Here is a 26,983-nt window from a genome sequence, read left to right on the forward strand (position 1 = left end):
ATAGGCCAGTCGAAGAGGAGAAATTACAATCCCCGATCACACAGTGACCAGAGAGACTCAGGCTTCCTTTAACCGGTATTATTCAAGCATATGCAAGGGGGCCGCAATCATTCCTGAAAATGACCCAGCTCCCAGATTGATTACATTTCACTACTTTTGTACTTTTTCTTATCACAATACATTTGAGTACATTTGAATACATCCAATCGGTAACCGACACACAGGTATCATGTTAAAACTATCCTATTGAGTACATAAATATGTGATTTTGTGAACCAATAATGCTAAAGGGTGTATACATATACATTGTATTATCCAGTCAAAATTAAAACACGTATGCAAAGACCTTGGTTCTCACAACTCAGAACTGTTTGTGTTTCATCAAAGCCCCTCTTTGTCTTTGCATGCCCTCCCATATCTAAGCTAAACCATCTGCCCCGTCCCCATCTGAGAGAGGAGTATACCTAAACTAACTTTATGTTATGTTTTTTCTCCAGTCTGGCCTTCTATCCAGCTCCACCTGCTACACCTGCCTTAAACAGTATAAATTTCATCACATTTCCACTTCTCTTCAGCTCTGAAGAAGGGTCAAACGGACTCAAAACGTTAACTCTGTTTCTCTCTCCACAGATGCTGCTAGACCTGCTGAGTTTTTCCAACATTTTCTGTTTTTGTTTTAGATCTGATCCATTGGCTGTGGAATCACTTAGTTCTGTCTATCACTTGCTGCTTGACACGCAAGTAGTCCTGTGTTGTAGCTTCACCAGGTTGACACCTCATTTTTAGGTGTGCCTGGTGCTGCTCCCAGCATGCCCTCCTGCACTCTTCATTGAACCAGAGTTGATCCCCTGGCTTGGTGGTAATGGTAGAGTATATGCCAGGCCATGAGGCTACGGATTGTGTTTGAGTACAATTCTGCTGTTGATGGCCCACTGTGCCTCATGGAGGCCCAGTCTTGAGTTGCTAGAATCTATCCCATTTAGCACAGTGGTAGTGCCACACAACATTATGGAGGGTATCTTCAATGTGAAGGCGGGACTTTGTCTCTGCAACAACTGTGCGGTTGTCACCATTACTGTCATGGACAGATGCATCTGTCGGTGAGGATGAGGTCAAGTATGTTTTTCCCTCACCACCTGCTGCAGACCCAGCCTAACAGCTATGTCCTTTAGGATTCAGTCAGTAGTGGTGCTACCCAGCCACTCTTGGTGATGGACATTAAAATCCCCCACCCAGAGTACATTCTGAGCCCTTGCGAATGATTTCTTCAAATGGTGTTCAACATGGAGAAGCATTGATTCATCAGCAGAAGGTTCCTTTGCCCATGTTTGGCATGAGACTTCATGGGGTCTGGAGTCGATGTTGAGGATTCCCAGGGCAACTCCCTCCCAACTGTATGCCACTACTGCTGGGTCCCCTGCCCATGGGACATGGTGGTGGTGATGATGGTGTCTGGGACATTATCTGTAAGGTCTGATTCCATGTGGATGACTAGTTAAGGCTGTTGCTTGACTAGTTTGTGAGACAGCTCACCCAACTTTGGCACTAGCCCCCAGATGTTAGTAAGGAGGACTTTGATATTGCCATTGCGTGCCGGGTGGTCCATCCGGTTTCATTCCTATTTTTGGGTCTTAGTGGTTTGATATAGCTGAGTGCCTTGCTAGGCTATTTCAGAATCAACCACATTACGCTAGGTCTGGAGTCACATGTATTTTTACAACAATTGACAATGGTAGTTTCATTGACTTCATTAGACTTTTAATTCCAGATTTTTATTGAATTCAAATTCCACCATCTGCCGTGGTGGGATTCGAACCCGGGTCCCCAGAGCATTACCTTGGGCCCCTGGATTACTAGCCCAGTGACAATATCACTACACCATCACCTCCCACTGTTGACAGGCAGGGAGTGCTCTCCTCCTGGATCAGCTTCCTGGAGCTCAGTGGTCTTTTCTGAGAGAATCCTGGACAATCTGGGAGGGTCAGTCAGCCGAGTGGGAATCTGTTTCCAACTTTCAGGAAGGAATGGAGACACTCCTCTCCTTTGTAGCAATGTCTGAGTGGCATGACCAGCAGCACTTAAAGGGCCACTGCAGGAAAGGCCCCAAAACCTATTTGTGAGTATTCAGAAGTGTTGAGAGCTGGTATCGATTCACTTCACAATCAGCGATTCACATCCACCATCCCAACAGGCTCAATCCCTCAAGCAGACCAGTGAGGCATACTGGCAAGATGCCCTGGCTCACTCCTTCATTGCCCATAGCTTACCAGCTGCAAATACCTCAAACAAGACCCAATTGGCATTGACTGGGGCTCTGAAATGGAAGCTTGCTGAGTTAAATTGGCTCCACCTTAAGTAGGTGCCGCCCATCTGCTGCTCCCTGTGCTGGCATTGTTGATGAGTGTGTTTTCTTCCCCAGTGTTTGCTGCGGTCAGTGAACCTTCATGTCTGTTTGCTGTTCCCTCTGCTTCTGTTGACTGACTGTTGAATTTGCAGAGCGGTCAGGCCAGCAGTTCAGAGGTCAGCAGGTCAGCGCCATCCCAGAAGCTGTGACTCCCAGAGAGCATGCCCTCCAATGCCGCGCAGGCACGGGCTGCAGATTGACAGCTGCAGGGCTGAGCCCTGGGCTGGGGGAGGGGGGTTGGGGTGGCGGGGGGGGGAGAAGTTGTCCTGCAGGGGGCCCCACATGGTCAATGAGCTGGAAGCAGAAGAATGTGAGAAAATAAGTAGCAAGTTTTTTTAAGAACTCGACATCTTTCTGTCCCCCGGGTAGTCGTGTTTCTCGCCTACTTTCCCGCTGTAATTCTGCTGAGAACCCGAGACAGTTCAAACCCTTGTGGAAAAGCCGCAGGCCTGACAATCGCCAGAGTTGTTCTGTGGGCGTCACATCCCAGAGGTGAGGCAAACAGAGGCTGCAGGGCCTGTCCCTCCACCTTCACCCTCCACGTTAACACTTCCACTCCAGCCTGCAGGGTCTGAGGGAGTGTTGTTCTGCCTTCACCCAGTTTAGTTCACTGTCGATTAGAATCAGCCTCCCCCACCCATTCTATTGTCAACCCCACCCCTGCCCCACACCACACCACACCCACCCACCGCCTACCCCACCCCTGCCCCACACCACACCCACCCACCGCCTACCCCACCCCTGCCCACACCACACCACACCCACCCACCGCCTACCCCACCCCTGCCCACACCACACCACACCCACCCACCGCCTACCCCACCCCTGCCCACACCACACCCACCGCCTACCCCACCCCTGCCCCACACCACACCACACCCACCCACCGCCTACCCCACCCCTGCCCACACCACACCACACCCACCCACCGCCTACCCCACCCCTGCCCCACACCACACCACACCACACCCACCCACCACCTACCCCACCCCTGCCCCACACCACACCCACCCACCGCCTACCCCACCCCTGCCCCACACCACACCACACCCACCCACCGCCTAACCCACCCCTGCCCCACACCACACCCACCCACCGCCTACCCCACCCCTGCCCACACCACACCACACCCACTGCCTACCCCACCCCTGCCCCACACCACACCACACCCACCCACCGCCTACCCCACCCCTGCCCACACCACAACACACCCACCCACCGCCTACCCCACCCCTGCCCCACACCACACCACACCCACCCACCGCCTAACCCACCCCTGCCCCACACCACACCCACCCACCCCTGCCCCACACCACACCACACCCACCCACCGCCTACCCCACCCCTGCCCCACACCACACCACACCCACCCACCGCCTACCCCACCCCTGCCCCACACCACACCACACCCACCCACCGCCTACCCCACCCCTGCCCCACACCACACCACACCCACCCACCGCCTACCCCACCCCTGCCGCACACCACACCACACCAACCTTGTTATTTTCCTTTACCTGGGCCGTTTTGCTGCTCTACATTTTTCAATATACATTTGATCCCTTCAATCTAGTTCAATCTGTCGAGGCCTAAACTTGGGGGGCTGGGGGCTGGGGGCTGGGGGCTGGGGGCTGGGGGCTGGAGGGTGGAGGATGGAGGGTGGAGGGTGGAGGGTGGAGTGCAAGGGGAGAATGTCAGGGTGACCATCGCTTGCTGACAAGAGAACCTGAATCATTTGATTTTAGTAGGCCTGACCCCTCCTGAACCTAGAGTCTATGTCGTGCCCAGGCGTCCCACAGGAATGGTCCCTGGCAGTCGGGTTAGATGTAGGTGATAGTGGGGAGGGGGCAGAGGGGTGTGGTTGGTGATTTTGGCTCTCCTGGCTGCAAGTAGGTAACAAGGCTTTTTACACAACTGAGGCAAGAGGGTGAGCGGTTGAGATGGCGAGGGGATTGAGGTGCCAAGGGTGCAAAGGGTTGAGGTGGTGAGGGGTTGCAGAGTTGAGATGCCAAGGGGGCAAAGGGTTGAGGTGGTGAGGGGTTGCAGAGTTGAGGTGGTGAGGGGGCAAAGGGTTGAGAGGGTGAGGGGTTGAGGTGGTGAGGGGCTGAGGTGGTGAGAGGCCATGGAGTTAAGGTGCTGAGGGGTTGAGGGGTCAAGGTGGTGAATTGGTGAGGCAGCGTGTTGGTGAGGGGGTGTGGGGTTAAGCTGGTGAGGGGGCGAGGGATTGAGATATGGAAATGATGAGGTGGTGAAGTGGGGAAGGGATGAGGTGGGGAGGGGGTGAGGTGATGAGGTGGGGAGGGGGTGAGGTGGGGAGTTGGGGAAGGGGGCAGGTGGGGAGTTGGGGACAGAGTGAGGTAGTGAGGTGGGGAGAGAGGTAGTTGGGGAGGAGGTGAGGTGGGGAAGGGGGGAGGTGGAGAGGGGGTGAGGTGGGGAGGTGGGGACAGGGTGAGATAGGGAGTTGGGGAGCGGGTGAGGTAGTGAGGTGGGGAGAGGGGTAGTTGGGGATGAGGTGAGGTGGGGAAGGGGGGAGGTGGAGAGGGGGTGAGGTGGGGTGTTGGGGAGGTGGGGAGGTGGGGACGGGATGAGATAGGGAGTTGGGGAGCGGGTGAGGTGGGGGTGGAGGATGGTCACTTATCTCTGAGGCTTCACAAACTGCTCCGCTTAGTATATCCATTCAGCCGAAGGAGGAGTTACAATCAAACAGCTTCTATAATAGGTGGCTGAACCACAACAGGAGGTTCAGACAGTGGGGCGGGCGGGGGGTGGGTAGAGGGGGCAGGAGGGAAGGTGGGTGAGGGGCAGGGGTGTAAACCCTGAAATCATCTCTCCACCTCTCCCACTCCAGTCCTGTTGCTGTGCCTTCTGAGTCAGTGAGCGATCCCGTCCGTCATCGGATCCCTGTTCCACTGAAGATTTAAAACCATCATTCATCACCATAAAGGAACCCATATTCAAAGGTTCAAAACATCATTGCAGGAAGTCTGTCCCCACTGCCTAACTCATCACCAAAACACTCCAGAATCTTGTGGTTCACTGGCCCATCTCCAGCAGCTGGAGGCATGAGCCTGGTCTAACTCACCCCCTACCACCCCAATCACTTCCCCATACCCATCTCACACACCCACCCCACACCCCACCCACCCCCCAGAGCTCTTGCTGCAGAACCTTCATCCTAATATATGGAAATGATCAGCAAAGTGATGGAAGATGTCGTCGACAGTGCTATCAGGCGGCACTTGCTCAGCAACAACATGTTCACTGACTCTCAGTTTGGATTCCGCCAAGGCTACTTGGCTCTAGTCTTCATTACTGTCTTGGTTAAAACATGGACAAATTCCATGTTTGAATTCCAGAGGTGAGGCATTTGACCGAGTGTGGCATCAAGGAGCCCTAGCAAAACTGGGGTCAATGAGAATCAGGAAAATGCTCCACTGGTTGGAGTCTTACCAAGCACAAAGGAAGATGGTTGTAGTTGTTGGAGATCAATCATCTCAGCTCCAGGGCATCACTGCAGGAGTTCCTCTGAGTAGTGCCCTAGGCCAAACCATCTTCAACTGCTTCATCAATGACCTTCCTTCCATTATAAGATCAGAAGTGGGGATGTTTGCTGATGATTGCACAATGTTCAGCATCATTCGCAACTCCTCACCCACTAAGCAATGTGCGCTCATGCAGAAAGAGCTGAACAATGTTCAACTTGGGCTGATAAATGACAAGACAGCATCCTAGGGGTTACCATTGGCCAGAAACAAAACTGGACCAGCCATATAACTCACCTCCTGACTCCCCAAAGCATGTCCACCATCTATAAGGCACAAGTCAGGAGTGTGATGGAATACTCCCCACTTGCCTGGATGAGCGTAGCTCCAACAACACTCAAGAAACTCAACAGCATCCAGGACAAAGCAACCCACTTGATCATCACCCTATCCATTTCCTTAAACATTCAGTCCCTCCACTACCAACGCACAGTGGCAGCTGTATGTACCATCTACAAGATTCACTGCAGCAACTCGCCAAGCATCTTTCAACAGCATCTTCCAAATCCATGACTGTTACAACCTAGACGGACAAGGACAGATATTTGAGAACATCACCACCTGCAAGCCTCCCGCCGAGCCATCCTGAACTGAAACTATATCCTGGAACTCCCTCCCTAACAGCACTGTGGGTGTACCTACACCACATGGACTTCAGCGGTTCAGGAAGGCAGCTCACCAACACCTCAAGGGCAACTAGGTTTGGCCAATAATTGCTGGCGCAGCCAGTGACCCTCATATGCCATGAATAAATAAGTAAAGAACTCAATATCCTTATTGCAGGGAAGGTTTATGTTATGTTGGGAAACCAGGGGCAGAAAGCCAACAGGAACTGCCTCAGCCCCAAAACAAAGTGAAATTCCAATTTTACACAGACACGGCAGGGTGTGGGGTTGGGAAGGGTGGGGGCAGAGTGGGGGTAATGTTTGGACCTGTGCATTAGGCTGTTCTGTTCAGAATCTCTTGCCCTGAATTCACTGGTTGCAGGGGACAGCTATCTGCTGATTGTGATGCACACAGGATGCCAGAGATGAGGGTCGATAGGATTTGAGTGTTTTCCTTTTCCAAGCTTGTCGATGATCTTTGAACTCTTGTTGATTCAGCCAGTTCACAGAAATTCAGATGCGAGAACTTTTAACAGAAACAAACCATGGCGAGTCTTTTCTGGGCCATATATCTTTTCCTGTTTTTTAATCCCACAGGAGCTGAAATTCCAGGTACAGTCTTTCTGTCAACCGCTTTTTGTACAAAGATTCTCAAATTTAAAACTGTGCTTACCGATTGTGCAAAGATTCAAAGTTTGTAATCTTAATGAGGAGAAGAGGCTCATCCCTTCAGTAAGGTTGCAGTTGATTGACACGTTTGGCCAGGATTGTTTGACAGCTGAAATAAATAGGAACCAGCAGCTGAGTACCCACAAACTGTTCTTTTGGTATTTGGTTCAGTCTGAAGTCTCTGATTGAGGAATGTTTGTGAAATCAGCCTTTCAGAACAAAACGGCTCAGTTCAATTTCTGTTACAAAATGTCGTAGTCATAGGAATGAGCTCATTTCCGTTACAATTACTGGTAGATGTTCATTATTTAAAGATCCTCATTCCCCACCATTCTGCCCCCGTTTCCCCTTGATTCACCACACTCCATTTGATCCAATTGCCCCTTTATTTGTCATCCCGTCATGTAACCAGACCCCACCCCCCACTTCCCCTTAGCATGCCTATTCTCTTCCCCATCCCTCCGAGTGTCTGTCCTTCCTTCTATTTAAATCAGCGAATGGCCCTGTGTTTCCAAAGCACCTGGGGAAGAATCCCAGGGCAGGATTTTCCCTGCAGTCTTCTGAATCCTGCCACCTGCCTCAAATGGGGGTCAGGCGCCCGCATCCTGTGCGGACTTCATTCATTTTCTGCAAAGTGGCCAATCAATAGCCAGAGGGCAGGCTCGCAGTCCAAGGCAGAAAGGCTGGGGTGGGGGGTGGGGAAAGTGGGGGGCAGCAAGGCCCATGATTCTACAGGTCAGATATTGGCCCATGAGTCTATAGCTCAGAGATAGGCCCGTGATTCTATAGATCAGGAATAGGCCAATGATTCTATAGGTCAGGGATAGGCCTATTATTCTGTAGGTCAGAGATAGGCGCATGATCCTATAGATCAGGGATAGGCCCATGATTCCATAAATCAGAAATAGGCCCGTGATTCTATAGGTCAGAGATAGGTCTGTGATTCAATAGGTCAGAGATGGGCGCATGATCCTATAGATCAGGGATAGGCCCATGATTCTATAAGTCAGAAATAGGCCCATGATTCTAGAGGTCAGGGATGGGCCCGTGATTCTATAGGTCAGAGATAGGTCTGTGATTCAATAGGTCAGAGATGCGCCCATGATGCTATAGATCGGGAATAGGCTCATGATTGTGTAGGTCAGAAATAGGATCATGATTCTATAGGTCAGGGATAGGCCCGTGATTCTATAGGTCAGAGATAGGCCAATGATTCTATAGGTCAGGGATAGGCCCATGATTCTATAGGTCAGGGATAGGCCCATGATTCTGTAGGTCAGAGATAGGCCAATGATTCTATAGGTCAGGGATTGGCCCATGATTTCATAGGTCAGGGTTAGGCCCGTGATTCTATAGGTCAGGGATAGGCCCATGATTCTGTAGGTCAGAGATAGGCCCATGATTCTATAGGTCAGAAATAGGTCTGTGATTCAATAGGTCAGAGATGCACCCATGATGCTATAGATCGGGAATAGGCTCATGATTGTGTAGGTCAGGGATAGGCCCGTGATTCTATAGGTCAGAGATAGGCCAATGATTCTATAGGACAGGGATAGGCCCATGATTCTGTAGGTCAAGCATAGGCCCATGATTCTATAGATCAGGAATAGGCCCATAATTCTATAGGTCATGGATAGGCCAATGATTCTATAGGTCAGATAATTCTGTAGGTCAGGGATAGGCCCGTGATTCTGTAGGTCAGAGATAGGACGATGATTCTATAGGTCAGGGATAGGCCCGTGATTCTATAGGTCTGGAATAGGCCAATGATTCTATAGGTCAGGGATAGGCCTATTATTCTATAGGTCAGAGATAGGCGCATGATCCTATAGATCAGGGATAGGCCCATGATTCTATAAGTCAGAAATAGGCCCGTGATTCTATAGGTCAGAGTTAGGTCTGTGATTCAATAGGTCAGAGATAGGTCTGTGATTCAATAGGTCAGAGATGCACCCATGATGCTATAGATCGGGAATAAGCTCATGATTGTGTAGGTCAGGAATAGGCTCATGATTCTATAGGTCAGGGATAGGCCCGTGATTCTATAGGTCAGAGATAGGCCAATGATTCTGTAGGTCAGGGATAGGCCCATGATTCTATAGATCAGGGATAGGCCCATAATTCTATAGGTCAGGGATAGGCCAATAATTCTATAGGTCAGATAATTCTGTAGGTCAGGGATAGGCCCGTGATTCTGTAGGTCAGGGATAGGCCCATGATTTTGTAGGTCAGGGATAGGCCCATGATTCTGTAGGTCAGAGATAGGCCCATGATTCTATAGAGCAGGGATAGGCCCATAATTCTATAGGTCAGGGATAGGCCAATGATTCTATAGGTCAGATAATACTGTAGGTCAGGGATAGGCCCATGTTTCTGTAGGTCAGAGATAGGCCGATGATTCTATAGGTCAGGGATTGGCCCATGATTTCATAGGTCAGGGTTAGGCCCGTGATTCTATAGGTCAGGGATAGGCCCGTGATTCTATAGATCAGGGATAGGCCTGTGATTCTGTAGGTCAGGGATAGGTCCATGATTCTATAGATCAGGGATAGGCCCATGATTCTATGGGTCAGATGATTCTGTAGGTCAGGGGTAGGCCCGTGATTCTGTAGGTCAGGGATAGGCCCGTGATTCTATAGGTCAGAGATAGGCCCATGATTCTATAGGTCAGGGATGGGCCCATGATTCCATAGGTCAGAGATAGGTCTGTGATTCAATAGGTCAGAGATGCACCCATGATGCTATAGATCGGGAATAGGCTCATGATTGTGCAGGTCAGGAATAGGCTCATGATTCTATAGGTCAGGGATAGGCCCATGATTCTATAGGTCAGAGATAGGCCGATGATTCTATAGGTCAGGGGTAGGCCCATGATTCTGTAGGTCAGGGATAGGCCCATGATTCTATAGATCAGGGATAGGCCCATAATTCTATAGGTCAGGGATAGGCCAATAATTCTATAGGTCAGATAATTCTGTAGGTCAGGGATAGGCCCGTGATTCTGTAGGTCAGGGATAGGCCCATGATTCTATAGATCAGGGATAGGCCCATAATTCTATAGGTCAGGGATAGGTCAATGATTCTATAGGTCAGCTAATTCTGTAGGTCAGTGATAGGCCCGTGATTCCGTAGGTCAGGGATAGGCCCATGATTCTGTAGGTTAGAGATAGGATGATGATTCTATAGGTCAGGGATAGGCCCGTGATTCTATAGGTCAGGAATAGACCAATGATTCTATAGGTCAGGGATAGGCCTATTATTCTGTAGGTCAGAGTTAGGTGCATGATCCTATAGATCAGGGATAGGCCCATGATTCTATAAGTCAGAAATAGGCACGTGATTCTATAGGTCAGAGATAGGTCTGTGATTCAATAGGTCAGAAATAGGCGCATGATCCTATAGATCAGAGATAGGCCCATGATTCTATAAGTCAGAAATAGGCCCGTGATTCTATAGGTCAGAGATAGGTCTGTGATTCAATAGGTCAGAGATGCACCCATGATGCTATAGATCGGGAATAGGCTCATGATTGTGTAGGTCAGGAATAGGCTCATGATTCTATAGGTCAGGGATAGACCCGTGATTCTATAGGTCAGGGATAGACCCATGATTCTGTAGGTCAGGGATAGGCCCATAATTCTATAGGTCAGGGATAGGCCAATGATTCTATAGGTCAGATAATTCTGTAGGTCAGTGATAGGCCCGTGATTCTGTAGGTCAGGGATAGGCCCATGATTCTGTAGGTCAGGGATAGGCCCATGATTCTATAGATCAGGGATAGGCCCATAATTCTATAGGTCAGGGATAGGCCAATAATTCTATAGGTCAGATAATTCTGTAGGTCAGGGATAGGCCCATGATTCTGTAGGTCAGGGATAGGCCCATGATTCTATAGATCAGGGATAGGCCCATAATTCTATAGGTCAGGGATAGGTCAATAATTCTATAGGTCAGATAATTCTGTAGGTCAGGGATAGGCCCATGATTCTGTAGGTCAGGGATAGGCCCATGATTCTGTAGGTCAGGGATAGGCCCATGATTCTGTAGGTCGGAGATAGGACGATGATTCTATAGTTCAGGGATTGGCCCTTGATTTCATAGGTCAGCGTTAGGCCCGTGATTTTATAGGTCAGGGATAGGCCGATGATTCTATAGATCAGGGATAGGCCCATGATTCTGTAGGTCAGGGATAGGTCCATGATTCTATAGGTCAGGGATAGGCCCGTGATTCTGTAGCTCAGGGATAGGCCAATGATTCTATAGGTCAGGGATAGGCCCATGATTCTGTAGGTCAGGGATAGGTCCATGATTCTATAGATCAGGGATAGGCCCATGATTCTATAGGTCAGGGATAGGCTCATTATTCTATAGGTCAGGGATTGGCCCGTGATTTCATAGGTCAGGGTTAGGCCCGTGATTCTATAGGTCAGGGATAGGCCGATGATTCTATAGGTCAGGGATAGGCCCATGATTCTGTAGGTCAGGGATAGGTACATGATTCTATAGATCAGGGATAGGCCCATGATTCTATGGGTCAGATGATTCTGTAGGTCAGGGGTAGGTCCGTGATTCTGTAGGTCAGGGATAGGCCCATGATTCTATAGGTCAGGGATAGGCCCATGATTCTATAGATCAGGGATAGGCCCATGATTCTATGGGTCAGATGATTCCATAGGTCAGGGATAGGCCCGTGATTCTATTGGTCAGGGATGGGCCCATGATTCCATAGGTCAGGGATAGGCCCGTGATTCTATAGGTCAGGGATAGGCCCATGATTCTATAGTTCAGGGATGGGCCCATGATTCTATAGGTCAGGGATAGGCCCGTGATTCTATAGGTCAGGGATAGGCCCATTATTCTATAGGTCAGGGATTGGCCCGTGATTTCATAGGTCAGGGTTAGGCCCGTGATTCTATAGGTCAGGGATAGGCCGATGATTCTATAGGTCAGGGATAGGCCCATGATTCTGTAGGTCAGGGATAGGTACATGATTCTATAGATCAGGGATAGGCCCATGATTCTATGGGTCAGATGATTCTGTAGGTCAGGGGTAGGTCCGTGATTCTGTAGGTCAGGGATAGGCCCATGATTCTATAGGTCAGAGATAGGCCCATGATTCTATAGATCAGGGATAGGCCCATGATTCTATGGGTCAGATGATTCCATAGGTCAGGGATAGGCCAGTGATTCTATTGGTCAGGGATGGGCCCATGATTCCATAGGTCAGGGATAGGCCCGTGATTCTATAGGTCAGGGATAGGCCCATGATTCTATAGTTCAGGGATGGGCCCATGATTCTATAGGTCAGGGATAGGCCCGTGATTCTATAGGTCAGAGATAGGCCGATGATTCTATAGGTCAGGGATGGGCCCATGATTCCATAGGTATGGGATAGGCCCGTGATTCTATAGGTCAGGGATAGGCCCATGATTCTATAGGTCGGGGATGGGCCCATGATTCTATAGGTCAGATGATTCTGTAGGTCAGGGATAGGCCCGTGATTCTGTAGGTCAGGGATGGGCCCATGATTCTATAGGTCAGAGATAGGCCGATGATTCTATAAGTCAGGGATGGGCCCATGGTTCCATAGGTCAGGGATAGGCCCGTGATTCTATAGGTCAGGGATAGGCCCATGATTCTATAGGTCAGGGATGGGCCCATTATTCTATAGGTCAAATGATTCTGTAGGTCAGGGATAGGCCCGTGAATCTGTAGGTCAGGGATAGGCCCGTGATTCTGTAGGTCAGGGATAGGCCCGTGATTCTGTAGGTCAGGGATAGGCCCATGATTCTAAAGATCAGGGATAGGCCCGTGATTCTTTAGGTCAAATGATTCTGTTGGTCAGCGATAGGCCCGTGACTCTGTAGGTCCGGGATAGGCCCATGATTCTATAGATCAGGGATAGGCCCATGAATCTATAGGTCAGATGATTCTGTAGGCCAGGGATAGGCCCGTGATTCTATAGGTCAGCGATAGGCTCGTGATTCTATAGGTCAGGGATAGGCCCATTATTCTATAGGTTAGGGATAGGCCCATGATTCTGTAGGTCAGGGATAGGCCCGTGATTCTATAGGTCAGAGATAGGCCCATTATTCTATAGGTTAGGGATAGGCCCATGATTCTGTAGGTCAGGGATAGGCCCGTGATTCTATAGGTCAGAGATAGGCCCATGATTCTATAGGTCAGGGATGGGCCCATTATTCTATAGGTAAGGGATAGGCCCATGATTCTATAGGTCAGGGATAGGCCCATGATTCTATAGGTCAGGAATAGGCCCATGATTCTACAGGGCTGATTCTGCCTTTCCTGTCCCCAAGCACTTGACCTGACATCATAACTTTCTGACAGGCTGAATAGTTTAACTGACAGAGTTACAGCTGCGGAGTTTTTTGTTTATCGTTGGTTGCTTTCATTTAGTCTTTCTGACCAATGAAAAGGCTAACAGCGTCTTAACACGCCTAAGACGTGCAAACGGATTCTGGGAGGAATTTAAAGAAGGTAACGTGGAGAGGGAATGCATCGAAGAAAGGTGTTCATATGAAGAAGTCAGAGAAATTTATGAAGATGACCAGAAAACTGTAAGTACAAACTTTTGATTCAGTTTTGATTGGCAATTGGTTGTTCCATTTCTGAGCACTGTCATATTTTTCTACTGCATTCCTTCGATGCAACAACATGAGAAATATTAGCCAATCTGGCCAGGCAAGCTGTCACTTTCATTCACATTGGAAGATGTTGGAAAAATTACTAATGGATTGAAATAATATTCTACAAATATTTGTCCTAAATATCATCACCTGAGAGAACTCCAGATGGAGATATCTTTATCTATGTTCTCCCTTGTACTGTGAGTGCACTGAGGGACAACACATCTAACCCTCAGTGCTCATTTATGCTATATTTTCTTTGTGGAGTACAGTATTGGTGGATAGGTTACAGGATTAGTAATCTAGAGACCTGGTCTAAATTCAGGGAATGCAAGGTGATGTTACAAATTTGAATTCCATCAGGGAATAAAATTCTGGTATTGGTAGGAGCGACGATGAAGCCATTGGATTGTCATAAAAATCCAACAGGTTCATTAAGGGAAGGAAACTGTCCTTCCTTACCCAGTCTGGCTTATATGTGACTCCAGCCCGGCACAAAAGTGGTTGACTCTTTATGGGCCCTGGGTGCGGTGGCCTAAGCAAGCTGCTCAGTTATTTTAAAAACAACACCAGCCATTCAAACAACCACCTTCTCTGGGTAATAAATGTGAACCATGTCCATTAGCTGATGATACAAGGATTCAGGATCACAGGTTTGGGCAAGAGATGCAGGGGGAATGAGAGGAAGTGAGTGGTAATGACCTAGAACTCACTGCCCATGAGGGGTGTGGAAGTGGAGTCAATCACTGATTTCAAAAGATAGTTGGATGGGCACTTGAGGGAAATAACTTGCAGGACTATGGAGGATAGAGCAGGGGGATGGGACTGACTGGATTGCCCTACAGTGAGCCAGCATGAACTCAATGGGCCCAATGGCATCCTTCTAGGCTGTAATGAGTCTATGGGAAGGACTTTCCCCTCGTCGGGCTGGTGCGGCAGGTGGGCCCGGGAGTGGCTGCTGCCCCTGATCGGGCCCCGATCGCGATTTCACGCTGGATGGTCCATTAACGGCATGAACTGTGCACTGAAATGCTCAGCGCTGCCTGGATGGAGGGGAGGAGGACGAGCACGGAAGTCAGCGCATGTGCGTGGGTGCGCTCAGCGAAATCTCCCTGAAGGCACAGGGCTGCCTCAGGAGCTGAAGGTTTCTAACATTAAAAATAAAGATTTTAAAATTAAGGTAAACAAGGGCTGGATTTTAGCTCAGCATGCGGGCACGCACCTGACACACACGAGCGTGAAATAACACGCGATGGCGTTGGGCGAGCGTCCCAACGTCATCGTGTACTTGCGTGATATTTCGGTTGGGTGGACGTACGTGAGAGTCAGCAGCGCGCCCACTGACAACTAAAAGGTCTGTTAAGCCCATTAATAAATTAATTAACGTGAATATTTCCCTGCCCGTCCAACTGGTGGGTGGGCGAAAAGGCCAAGCGGCCTTTGGATTTTTAAGGAAGCCTCATCTACGGACGGGATCAGGTTTCCGATGTTAATTAAGAATAAAAGAAAAATTTTAAAATGTCATTTTTTAACATGCCCCCACTCAGAGCCGACAGAGCCACATGAGGAGACATGAGGATGGATCTTGAGATGATAGAGAGGGTACAAAGGAAGATTCTGCCCAGAATGAGAAAACTAAATTAGAAAGAGGTTTTCATTATAACAGACGGAATTGCAGAGTGATTACATGGAGATGTTTAAAATAAAGATGGCATGGGACACAGCAGATAGAAACAAAGGCTTCTAAATTTAACATTGTTGCTCCTGTTTTAAGATTGTTTTAGGCTCATAAAACTAAATTAGCAGGGCAGAGGCCTACACCAGAACTGCACAGGTATTTGGGACACTGCTCAATTGATTATGGCTTTTCTTTATGGGTGGCCCTGTCTCGGCATTCATTTCTGATTTTGGACAAATCTGAGGCCTCGCTGCACAAGTTCTTGCTGAGATTTTCCAGTCAGCAGGAGCATTGGACCCTGGGTCCCCAGGGTGACTGCACCCCGCTGGAGGTTCCCATCTTGTGACCACACCCCCAACCCCACCCCCATCCACAGATCACATCCTCTGAATCCTCCCCTACCCCACCACTCCCGGGACTGCAGGCAGGGTAGGGTGACATTGGAAAGGCCCCAGCAGTGGAGCTGCCTCAGGGTGTCTGATTCATGCCTGGAGATCTCCTGGCTTATTGGAATCCTACCCAAAAATGGAGTTAGTTTGATCCTCGGGTCCCTCCGTTCTGGCAAAGAGGAAATTGTGTTGGCCATGTGTGGTGCTGGGGAGCACGGGAAACTGTAGAGTTTGACAAGGAATGAATGGTGTGGAGAGGGCAGTGCCACATACTGTTGTTGGTGCCATGGCATAGGATGCTATTTCTTCACTGAGCACACAACCTTTGAACTGTAATGCTGGCTCTTAATGCATCTCCTATCAGGGGGACTTGTGGTGCAGTAGGTAGTGTCCCTGCCTCTGAGGCAGAAGTTCTGGGTTCAAGTCCCATCCCAGGACTTGATGGTCGAGGAATGTGCTTTCATAACACAGCCAAACATGCTGATTATCAACCTGCAAATCCTTCCAACACACACCAATGGCAAGCAGGAGAGATTCCTGGTCAGACATGTGATGGAAAGAAAATTGGAGCCTCTACCATCACTGTCCATATCTCCAGGCTACAACATGCATGTGAAAGCATGGGTTGCCACAGTAACTTGGACTCTTTGGGAGGCCAGTTGGCTGGAAGGCCAGTGTGGGTCAGAATGGGGCCAACAACATGGGGTTCAATCCCCATTGCAGCTCAGATGGGTTTGGGACCTGCCTCCTTGGCCTGCCTGTGATAGACGTTGTAGTACTGTGGGCAGAGAACTCAAGAAGAATGATGCATTTCCTATTTCCTACCAATCCCACTCCTACATCCCAACAGTCTCACTTCTATTTTCCACCAATCTATTTCTCTTCTACTTCCCACCAACCTCACTCCTAACTCCCATAAATCTCAATCTTAACTCCCATAAATCTCACTCCCATTTCCCTTGAATCTCTTCCCCATTCCCCACCGACTCTCACGAGTCCCCCTTCCACCCCTTACTGTACTGCCACCAATCTCTCCTCCAACCATTAGATCACATTCCTTATAGAACCTGATGAGTTTAATAGAAGGAAGGTCAGGCTGATTTTATAAATGGAGTCAATCTGACCCTTCAGATTACCATCCAACTGGTGAATTAACCCCTTGTATATGCTCATCACTTCAGTGTCTTTGCTGCCATCTTTCACTTATCTTCGCAGTGTCCCACGCACAGAGCTCAGAATCTCGACATCATTATCAAAGTCACCTGTTCTACTGGTTTTAGTTTTACCTTTCCCCCAATAACACTGAGAATGGGTTATATACCTGCTCACTCTGATGGAGCTCTGCAGTCCTATAACAGGATGATGCTGGTGAGACAGAGCTGGATTTTGCAAACAGTACTGACTATGGCACTATCCATTACAAGCCTACCGACTCCCACAGCTACCTCGACTACAGCTCCTCACACCCCGCTTCCTGTAAGGACTCCATCCCATTCTCTCAGTTCCTTCGCCTCCGTCGCATCTGTTCTGATGACGCTACCTTCAAAAACAGCTCCTCAGACATGTCCTCCTTCTTCCTTAACCGAGGTTTTCCATCCACGGTCGTTGACAGGGCCCTCAACCGTGTCCGGCCCATATCCCGCGCATCCTCCCTCACGCCTTCTCCTCCTTCCCAGAAACATGATAGGGTCCCCCTTGTCCTCACTTATCACCCCACCAGCCTCCGCATTCAAAGGATCATCCTCCGCCATTTCCGCCAACTCCAGCATGATGCCACCACCAAACACATCTTCCCTTCACCCCCCCTGACGGCATTCCGTAGGGATCGTTCCCTCCGGGACACCCTGGTCCACTCCTCCATCACCCCCTACTCCTCAACCCCCACCTATGGCACCTCCCCATGCCCACGCAGAAGATGCAACACCTGCCCCTTCACTTCCTCTCTCCTCACCCTCCAAGGGCCCAAACACTCCTTTCAAGTGAAGCAGCATTTCACTTGCATTTCCCCTAACTTAGTCTACTGCATTCGTTGCTCCCAATGTAGTCTCCTCTACATTGGAGAGTCCAAACGCAAACTGGGCGACTGCTTTGCAGAACACCTGCGGTCTGTCCGCAAGAAAGACCCAAACCTCCCTGTCGCTTGCCATTTTAACACTCCACCCTGTTCTCTTGCCCACATGTCTGTCCTTGGCTTGTTGCATTGTTCCAGTGAAGCCCAACGCAAACTGGAGGAACAGCACCTCATCTTCCGACTAGGCACTTTACAGCCTTCCGGGCTGAATATTGAATTCAACAACTTTAGATCTTAAACTCCCCCTCCCCCCATCCCCACCCCGTTTCTCCCCCCTCCCTTTTTTTTCAATAATTTATATAGATGCTTCTTTTCCCACCTATTTCCATTATTTTTAAATCTAAAACTAAAACTTTGTTAGTCTTTCCACCCCACCCCCACTAGAGCTGTACCTTGAGTATCCTGTCTTCCATTCTTAATTAGCACTTTTCTTAGACAATATCACCACCTTCAACACCTCTTTGATCCTTTTGTCTGTAACATCTTTTGATTATCTGCTCCTATCACTGCTTGCTTATCTCCACAATCACCACACCCTCAACTTCTCTCTCCCCCCGCCCCCCCATCTTAAACCAGCTTATATTTCGCCTTTCTCCTAGCTATACTCAGTTCTGCCAAAGGGTCATGAAGACTCGAAACATTAACTGATTTCTTCTCCACCGATGCTGCCAGACCTGCTGAGTTTTTCCAGGTAATTCTGTTTTTGTTTTGGATTTCCAGCATCCGCAGTAGCTTTCAGCTTTTTGCTTTTATTATTGAATTATCTGTTTAACTCTGCTTTCAATGTCTCTCTGTGCCCTTACACAATATCATGTGCACTGATACTGTGTCACCTTCTTGTTTCAGGATGAATACTGGAGTAAATATGTAGGTGAGTAATCATTTTGTTATATTCCATTTAGTTTGAGTTCCACTGCATGTGTTACCATTTAGTTAGTTGGTCCATTTAGGAATGATGGGCCATGAACATAGGAACATGCAAACAGGGGTAGGCCATTCGGCCTAACAAGCCTTCTCTGCCATTCAAACAGATCATGGCTGATCATCTACCTCAATGCCTCTTCCCAGCACTATCTTCACATTCCTTGACATCATTAGTATACAGAAATCTGTGGATTTCTGCCTTGAACACGCTCAATGACTGAACTGCCTCCGACCTCTGGGGTAGAGAATTCCAAAGATTCACCACCCTCTAAGTGAAGAAATTCTTCTCATCTCAGCCTTAAATGGTCTACCCCTTATTCTGAGACAGTGTCCCCTGGTTCTAGACTCACCAGCCAGGGGGAACATCCTAGCCACATCCGCCCTGTCACGCCCCGTAAGAATTTTGTAAGTTTCAATGAGATCACCGAAATTCTAAAGAAAACAGGCCCAGTTTCCACAATCTCGCCTCATAAGACAATCCCGCCATCCAGAGATTAACCTGGTGAACCTCTGTTGCACTCCCTCCATGGCAAATATATGCTTCCTTAGATAAGGAGACCAAAACTGTACACAATGTTCCAGGTGCAGTCTCACCAAGGCTCTATGCAATTGCAGCAAGATATCTTTACTTCTGTACTCAAATCTCTTTGCATTTAAGGCCACATACCATCGGCCTTCCTAATTGCTTGTTGCTCCTGCATGCTAGCTTTTAGTGACTCATGAACAAGGACACCCAGGTCCCTTTGGACATCAACACTTCCCAATCTTTCACCATTTAAGAAATACTCTGCCTTTCTGTTTTTTCTACCAAAGTGGATAACTTCACACATTCACATTATATTCCATCTGCCATGTTCTTGCCCACTCACTTAGCCTGCCCAAGTCCCCTTGAAGACTCCTTGCATCCTCACAACTTACATTCCCACCTAGTTTTGTGTCATCAGCAAACTTGAAAATAGCACGTTTGGTCCCCACATCCAAATCATTTATATACCCCCACCAGTCACACCTGCCGTCCTGAGAATGACTTGTCTATTCCCGTTCGCTGTTTTCTGTCCTTTAACCAGTTCTCAATCCATGCCAGTGTATTGCCCCCAGTCCCATGTGCTCTAATTTTGTGTACTAACCTCATGGCCAAAATTTTCCGTTTGGTGGGTGGAGCAGGTGCGGACACGGGCGGGCGTGGACCCAATCGCCACCCGTGATCAGGGCCGCGCCGCCATTTTGCATGGGCGGGCCAATTAAGGCCCGCCCAGCGCATTTCCGACTCCCGTGGAGAGCGGGAGAGTGAAGGTTGCGGCGGGCGTGCACAGACCGCCGGGTCTAATGGCGACACGGCAGCCTGTTTGAAAGAAGGCCTGGCAGCCTCCTGTAGGCTGCTCGCTATGGCCACCTGGAGAACCAACTGCAGGGGTCTGCTCAGCAGGACTGCAGGGTCTGCCCCAGGAGCAGGCCAGGCTGCAGGGTAGGCCAGCAGGGGGCCAATGTGCCTCTCGCTTTTCTGATGACTGCCTTGCTGCCCTCCTCGAGGAGGTGGCAGCACGGCGGGAGGTGTTGGTCCCCCAGGATGGGAGGAGGAGGCCCCCCCACATGACCAAACGTGCCTGGGAGGAGGTGGCGGAGACGGTGAGCTCCCGTGATGTGGTGCGGCACACCTGGATCCAGTGCCGTAAGCGCTTCAAGATTTGTTGCGTTCTGGAAGGGTGAGTACCATGTTGGCATTGGGTATTTAACCCAGCAGGTAGCCTTAGCCTTTGAAACCCCCCCCGACCCAAGACTTACTGTTGTGACTGCATTGAATCATGTTGGGCATTTCTCGTATGCTGGGTGGGCAAGCAGATAGTGCCCATGCTTACATCAGCCTGAGTGGTTCATGAGGAGATTAGTTCTCCCCTGCACCATGTGTTGCTCTTAGTCGCACATGACTAGTCTGGGAGCAACCTGCAGGAGTTGCAGCTAGGCGCATACTCAGAGTTCCAACACATGTCCTATTCACGGTTTTGAGATTGTAGAAGGGGAACCTCAAGGTCTCGTGGCCAAGAGCCATCTGCTGCCCTCGGCGCTGCACGTAGTTGTGCCTCCTTGCTATGGGAACTAAGACGGTGTGTTTCCTAAAGTGATGGATGCTGAATGTGTCCAAGGTGGCTGTTGGCGGTGGCGCGGGTGGGGGGGGGTTTGGGAGCAGGTGTACTATCTTTGTGTGACTGATCATCAGTATTGGGGACAGGAGGCACTGGAGGCCTGAAATGGCCCACTGTGGTAGGGGTGCGGCATGCGTGTGCAAAGTCCATGTGCGATTAGCCGCAATGAATGGTGATCTCTGTTTTTCAGGAGGAGAATGCTCACAATGCGCGTGAGCATGCGAGGACTGGAGCTGGTCAGGCCCAGCTCATGATTTTAAGCCATTTCGAGCAGGGGACCCTGGAGCTTGAGAGGCACCATGCACCCAGGTTCACTGGTGTTGGTGAGGCTGGGGTGGAACGGCCAGGTATTTGAGGTCAACAGTGACATCCACTCTGTCTTCCCACCATCCATAGCACTGATGATTGTTTGATTTGTTATTGTTGCAACATTGCTCATTCACAGACTGATAGAGTCAGAGGTGTGGGTCATAGACAAAGGTCCCTCAGTCCTTCAAAGATGCGTGTGTCAAGCACCTTCCAAAGTCGCCTTATCCCATTTCCCACCACTATCCCCATGGCCTTGTATGCCATGGCATCACAACTGCACATCCAAATACTTATTACGTGTTAGGAGGGTTTCTGCATCCACCACCCTTTCAGGCAGTGCGTCCCATATCACTGTGTGCAAAAGTTGCTCATCACATCACCTGTCAACCTCATGCCCCTTACCTTAAATCAATGCCACTAGGTTACTCATCCCTCCGCCAAGGGGAAAAGTTCTTTTCTGTCGACCCTATCTATGCCCCTCATAATGTTATAAAGCTCAATAATATCACTCCTCAATCTCCTCTGCTCCAGGGGAATTAACCCCAGCCTATGCTATGTCTCCTCATAAGTCCAACTCTCCAGCCCAGCCAGCATCTTGGTCAGCGACCTTTGCACTCTCTCCACTCCAATCACATCCTTCCCGTGAAGTGCATTTCACAACTGCATGCAGAACTATAGCTGTGGCCTAGGCAGCATTTTCTGCCCTTGCAACATGACCTCCCTGTTCCTATATTCTATTCCTCGGCTAATAAAGGCAAGTATGGCATTTACCTTCTTAAACGCCTTATGTACCTGTCCCGCTACCTTAACAGGCATGTCGACATGCCCAGCAAGGTCCCTCTGATCCTCCTTACTTGCCACGGTCTTACCATTCCTCGTGTATTCCCGTGCCTTGTTTCTCCTGCCCAAGTGCATCACCTCACACTTATTCACATAACATTCCATTTGGCATTCCTTAGGCCATCTGACCAGCCTCTCTGTATCCGCCTGTAATGTTAGGGTATCCTCCTGACTATTTGCTGCCCCACCAATATTCATCTCCTTAGGTTCTGGAAGGTTGAGTGCAAAATGAGCCTGGGGGAAAGGGATGAAGTGTTTCACTGTGTGCACGCTAACTAATCCACTGTCCTTGTTGTTAATTTCAGCATCATCAGGGCCTGTCCGCCAGGAGCAATTCCAGATGCCCCCTCTCACACCTGAGGGCCTTCAACTGTTACCTGCGTCACACCATTTCTGCGAGGTAGGCACCAGCACAGATACTAGCACCTCGGTGGGCGTTGCAACATCGGCTAGTGTCCCGGGGCACAGTGGACAGGGCACTTCACAACCGCTGGAGGAGCTGGTAAAGACAGAGAGTGCCGATGGCGCCAGCAGTCGGACGACTGCAGGGGACCAGGCACGTGCTCAGTCGGTGTGTGATGATGTGCCTCTGGAGTCGTCCGCGACACAGCAGCTGCAGGAAATGTGGCCGGGTGTGCGGGAGCATCTGGGAGTGTTACATGAGACCATGCTTTGCCATGTGGTGTCCATGGTGGAGGAGTCCACACTGAGCATCACTGATGCAATGAGCCTCATGTCAGAGCGTCATGCTTCCTCCATGGAGAGTGTGGCGACTCTCGTGGAGAGGGGCCTCCAGGAGAACAAGCAGCTTCTCCTGGGGTTACACTTAGACCTGAAGCCCTCACAGCGCCCGTAGCCACAGCTGGTCATTGCTAATGTGGGCGATGGTGTGGGCTTCAAGCTTCCCAGCTCATTGCCCATCCATCGACATTGAGCAGGGATGTCAGGGGCGACCTCACATCGGTGCAGCAGCTGCCTGTCATATCTGCGGGCTCCTCTCAAGGCGCTCTGGATGAGGGCAACAGTTGCTCTGCCCCTCTCCCAGTGACCGCTTCATTGGGTGAGGCTGCAATGACTGGGGAGATGCCAGCTGTGGACCTGACAGATCCCTCCCAGGCAGGACCAGCACAGGCTCCACGGGCCAGAGGACGGCCTCCAAGGTCATTGAGGCCAACAGGACAGCAGAGTCTGCAGGCTGTCTCTGATGCCACTCCGAGCGATGGGGAGGCACCAAGACGTAGCACCTGTAAACGTAAGCATAAGGCACCTTAGGCACACCACGGGTTTCTCACTGGTGCTTTTGTGTTGGCCTGAGATTAAAGAATTATTATTTCTTGATGTTTGAAAAACGTTTTGCTTTCACTTTGGTTGCACTATTTGATGGATAAAATTAAATCCAGATGTGTTACCATGGCTGAGGGTGGCTCCTTTGTTCTGCATTTGTATGTTTTACATACATGTCATGAGTGTTTGAGTGGACATTGAAGTTTATGTCCAAAGCCCTTAGTTGCAGCTGATGAACTGGCAGATTTAACACTTAAGTGCCGATTTTGGAAGCGCTAGGCAAGGCTGGTCCTCATTGGACTAAAGTCTCCCAGGTGTCCCTGCCTCCTTGGTGTAGTCCCGGGTCAGCGTTTAGCCCCTCATCATTCCCCCGTGCTTCCTCATCCTCAGAAGCAGTGCTGGATTCATCATGTGCAGCTGCATCCACTGCATCAAGGTCTTCATCGTCCACTCCATCCCCCCTCTCCAGCGCAAGATTGTGGAGAGCGCAGCATGCAACCACTATCACCGAGACATGATCTGGGGGGTACTGGAGTGCGCTCCCTGAGCAGTCCAGTCATCGGAAGCCCATTTTGTGAAGACCGATGGCTCTCTCCATCACAGCGCTTGTGCTGTGGCTCCTATTGTACCGCTGCTCAGCTTCTGTTCTTGGATGGCGGAGAGGCGTCATGAGCCACCTTCTGAGGGGATAGCCCTTGTCACCCAGCAGCCATCCATCCAGCCGAGCCGGAGCACTGAAGAGCCCCGGCACTTGGGAGTGTCTGAGGATGTAGGCGTCATGGGAGCTACCTGGGTACCTTGCACAGACTTGCAGAATCAGCATCCTGTGATCACACACTATCTGCACATTCATGGAGTGGAAGCCCTTCCTGTTGACGAAGGCACTGGGCTCACCCGCTGGCGACTTGATGGCCACATGTGTACAGTCTATTGCACCCTGGACACAGGGGAAGCCAGCAATGGCCGCGAAGCCTCTGGCTCGCTGTGTCTGGCTGGCCTGGTCGCAGCGGAAGTGGATGAAGGTCAATGCCTGAGCAGAGTGTCTGTAACCTGCTTGACACAAGTGTGGACAGCTAATTGGGAGACACCACAAAGATCACCCACTGAGCCCTGGAAGGAGCCAGAGGCATAGAAGTGAAGGGCAACTGTGACCTTCAGAGCCTCTGGCATGGAGTGTCCACCCACACAGTTAGGGGAGATCTCAGGGCCAATCATCTGACAGATATAGTTGACTGTTTCCCTTGACAGTCGGAGCCTCCTTCGGCATTGCACCTCAGTCATATTGAGGTAGCTGCTTCACCGCCTGTAAACCCTGGCAGCAGGATAGTGGTGTCTTCAGTGGCCACTTCCACCTTGGACAACCTCTTGGCTCAGCACCCCTTGTGCCTGCGCCTGGCCTCCCAAAGGTGGCTCCCCTGGAGGCTGATTATCCACTCCTGGCCTCCTCCTTATTCTAGCCCTCCCTTCCTCCTCAGAGGAGCTGCCTCCAGTGGACATGTTAGAATCCATACCCAGGCTAAAGGGAGGCCTCCAGAAAGCTGCAGGCCCGATAAAGATTACTGACTGAAGAGTGCTGACCTGAAGGTTCAAAGTACACAGAAAGCTGCTGGAATTCGTTCTGAACTGCTGCAGATCACACAGGCAAGTTTAAAAAAACTTTCTGCAATAAATACTCACAGACCAGATTGACAACTCCACTGAGCCCTCTTATCCCGCCCGTGGATGAGTTTGATTATAAAGTCTCTTACCCGCCTGCCCGTTGTGCCTGTGCGCCAAGCCGAAGATCGCACAGGCGCCTGAAAATCGGTGTATCGGTGTCAATTGCTGATTTAAGGGCCTTAACTAGCCCGTTAATTAATGGCGGGCGCGTGTTGCACTTCATCGCGCACCTGCCCAATGAAATATCGCGACGGCGCCCAGTGATGTCGGGACGCTCGCCCCCCGCATGTCAAGCAGAAAATTCTGCCCCATCTGTGGAATCTTATTGAAAACTTTCTGAAAATCCAAATGTGCCATATCCATTGGTTTTCCTTTAACTGTAAAACCTTCTATCGATATGTAAAAAGGAGAAGATTAGCAAAAACAAATATGGGCCCTTTACAGGCAAAGACTGGAGAATTTATAATGGGGAATAAGGAAATGGCAGAGAAACTAAGCAAATACTTTGTTTGTCTTCACGGTGGAAAATACTAAAAATCTCCCAGAAAGAATGGAGAATCAAGGGACTAGTGAAATCAAGGAACTGCAAGATGTTAATATTAGTAAAAAAAAGTACCAGAGAAATTAATGGGAGTTAAATTTGATAAATTCTCTTGGACATGATGATCTACATCGCAGAGTAGCGAAAGAGGTGGCTATAGAGATAGTGGATGCATTGGTGGTCATCTTCCAAAATTCTATAGATTCTGGAATTGTTTCTGCAGATTGGATGGTAGTAAATGTCACCCCACTATTTAAGAAAGGAGGGAGAGAGAAAATAGAGAACTAAAGACCTGTTAACCTGACATTAATAGTAGGGGAAATACTAGAATCTATAAATAAAGGATGAGTGAACAGGACACTTAGAAAATAATGGTAGGATTGGGCAGAGTCAATATGGATTCGTGAATGGGAAATCATATTTAACAAGCCTGTTGGAGTTTTTGAGGATGTAACTAGCAGAATAGATAAAGGGGAACTGGTGGATGTGGTATATTTAGATTTTCAGAAAGCTTTTGATAAGGTCTCACACAAGAGATTAGTAAACAAAATTAGAGCTCATGGGATAGGAGGTAATGTATTGACATGGATTAAGAACTGGTTAAAGGACAGAAAACAGACAGTATGTAAATGGGCCATTTTGAGGTTGGCGAGCTGTGGTCAATGGTGTACTGCAAGGATCAGTGCTTGGGCCCCAGCTATTCACAATATAAATCAGTGATGTGGATGTGGGGATTAAATGTAATATTTTCAAGTTTACAGATGACACAAAACTAGTTGGAAGTGTGATTTGTGAGGAGGATGCAAAGCTACTTCAAGGGGGTTTGGAGAGACTAAGCGAGTGGGCAAGAATTTGGCAGATGGAATAAGATGTGGAGAAATGTGAGGTTATCCATTTTGGTAGTAAAAGCAGAAATACGGAGTATTTCTTAAATGGTGAGAGGCTGGGAAGTGTGGACTTGGGTGTCCTTGTCCATGAGTCACTGAAAGCTAACATGTAGGTACAGCAAGTAATTGAGAGAGGAACTGGTATGTTGGCCTTGATTACAAGAGGATCTGAGTATAGGAGTAAAGGTGTCTTACTGAAATGACCAGGAGTTGCAGATGCCAGGAGACTAGGGGATGGGGGTGCAGGCATTGTAAACAACGTCCAGAGTGAGCAGCAGACCTGAGAGAATGGCTTTAAAAAATCAGAACCATCAGCTTGACAGTTCCAATTTTTGAAAAGCCGGGTCTTTCAGGTTAGTGTCATTGAATTGCTGCGCTGCTGCTTCTGACCTT

General features: G+C 49.4%; 1 protein-coding gene across 2 annotated transcripts in view; it reads left to right on the forward strand.

Annotated features, from left to right (window-relative positions):
* The first annotated feature begins 6,967 nt into the window (after positions 1–6,967).
* Positions 6,968–26,983, forward strand: part of LOC144691455 (coagulation factor X-like) — a 69,228-nt gene continuing 49,212 nt past the window's right edge. Inside the window, exons 1-3 of one of the 2 annotated variants that reach the window (XM_078559556.1) lie at positions 6,971–7,163; positions 13,638–13,798; positions 18,852–18,876. In XM_078559556.1, coding sequence (XP_078415682.1) covers positions 7,097–7,163; positions 13,638–13,798; positions 18,852–18,876 — 253 coding nt within the window. In that variant the 5' untranslated portion in view covers positions 6,971–7,096. Of the gene's footprint in view, positions 7,164–13,637; positions 13,799–18,851; positions 18,877–26,983 lie in introns of both variants that reach the window. The other variant, XM_078559557.1, reaches the window with a different exon arrangement.

This window comes from Cetorhinus maximus, chromosome 16 (assembly GCF_964194155.1).
Source record: "Cetorhinus maximus chromosome 16, sCetMax3.hap1.1, whole genome shotgun sequence".
NCBI classification, from domain to species: Eukaryota; Metazoa; Chordata; class Chondrichthyes; order Lamniformes; family Cetorhinidae; genus Cetorhinus; species Cetorhinus maximus.